At 40.9% G+C, this 1,840-nt stretch overlaps 1 protein-coding gene across 1 annotated transcript in view; it reads right to left on the bottom strand.

The window, feature by feature from the left end:
• The window catches only part of LOC118324290 (myosin-7-like), a 165,683-nt gene that overhangs the window by 19,648 nt on the left and 144,195 nt on the right, over positions 1-1,840 (bottom strand). The window contains 1 exon segment of the mRNA XM_035656553.1: positions 828-895. Coding sequence (XP_035512446.1) covers positions 828-895 — 68 coding nt within the window.

Here is a 1,840-nt window from a genome sequence, read left to right as displayed (position 1 = left end):
AATTCTGGTTGTAAATCAATACCTTTTAAGGATTTTTAAAGACCTTCCAAAAAAAAACCTTTAAGACCGTCATCACCATTTCAAGCTGTCGTTTAGCAGCAAACATCTTCAACTTACTTAAACAGTTGTAGTTTGCAATTAAATCTATTTGTCCGCCGCCCAGAGCTGGCCGCTTGCTATGTCGGCAGACGTCGCTGTCGCACGTCACAGAGTGGTTTGCTGGCTCAGGCTCAGCTGTGCATGTACGGCTGGTTGTGGCACCTGAAGGACGCCAGGAAGTTGAAATGGGAGGCTGACCGCTCTCTGTAGCTAACGGCAGCCTTGTGGCTAACATCTTGCATGTGGGATTTAACTGCAATTTTATCCCCATGGAAGCTACACGCTAATCTTCTTTTTGCAGTAATGCAAAATAATGTCTTCCCGGTTGTTACCTTCAACCGTTTTGAGCCAATCCTAAAACCTCCGGCAATATCCAGCTCAGGAGTCCGCAACTTAATGTGCCACTCTTCTTTCTTTTCTCTATTCGTATTTTGCTCCTCTGTTTCGCACCTGACGTGCGCCGTCGCGGACATTCAAAACGTGGTTTTAGGCCCCCCACCCGTCACCACTGCTACCCCGCTGCCGCAACCAAGATGCTACGCGCTACTCACGTTACCACTCGGAACCGTTAGCTTGTTTAAGGTGGGGGAGGGGGTGGAAAGACTGGACCATCTGTGATATGATTAAACTTGCCAATAAATTGTTAGCGTTAATCGCTGTAATGCAAAACAATGTTCAACTGCTGGGCAAAACATAGGTATAAAAGTGTTGTTATTTAAGCTGCTTACCTTGAGGAAAATGGCAGTTTGACGACGGCTGTGGCGGCTATGACGTCACGTCCGTGTGGCGCGAATGTCTTGGGGCGAAGTGTACGCCGATTAAAACCAAAAGAGTCAAATTGGAGTTAAATATGCTTTAATTATCGGACATTGGTTGGACGTGTTACTATTTTATACTATTGACTTTTTATTTAAAATATAATTACAATTCTACTCAGGTGATTTTCAGCTGATATTCTTCAAACAAAAATGAGTAAAAATGCAATTGATAGATAAATTCAATTTGATAATGGATAACTAATATATTAATATTTACAAATGCACACAGTCATTTTTTTCATGTAAAGGTTACTAGTATCCTATGATTTTTTAAATATTTAATTTAGGCCCACGTCCAAGTACTTTATGAGTGTATAGTCTCTAAAGTGTGTAGAACAGGTAATAGGCCGTCATTACAAGACTTCCATCTCCTGTTGGACTCAGCTTCCGTGTGGTTTCTGGGAGGCAGGGGAACATCATACTCATATTATAGGAGGTTTATGGCTGTTAATATTGTTTTCTCGTTGATATCAGACTTTGATAGGGATTGGGGTGTATGAGCTTCATTTGTGGTAAGATCGCATCCAGCTGCCTGGCAAACTCACCTTTTGACATGGAAGAAAATGTTCCTCTTGACTTTAATAAATATTATGCATTCAATTTCAGAGATTTATAGATTTTTTTACCATTCTCAGTTTGAAGCTTTGCTTTCTGCATGGTGAAATCGTTGATGATACGCTGGCTTTCATCAGTTTTAGTCCTGAATTCACTCATTTGATCTTCAAGAGTGCGACACATTTTCTCTAAGTTTGACTGAAAATAAAACACAATTTGCTTTTTATTCAGAAACTCTTTCACTCAGACATCTTTAACCATGGGATAATACTGGTACCAGCATAGCATGCCTTACAGTCTCCTGGGGTAATCTGTTGGTTGTACTCACTTTGGATTTGACAACTTGCTCCATGTTGGAGACCACATCA

The sequence above is a fragment of the Morone saxatilis genome, unplaced genomic scaffold, assembly GCF_004916995.1.
Source record: "Morone saxatilis isolate NCDOM2014 unplaced genomic scaffold, NCSU_SB_2.0 Contig0, whole genome shotgun sequence".
Taxonomy (NCBI): Eukaryota; Metazoa; Chordata; class Actinopteri; family Moronidae; genus Morone; species Morone saxatilis.
Note: the sequence above shows the minus strand (reverse complement) of the source record. Positions and strands in the feature narration are given on the sequence as shown.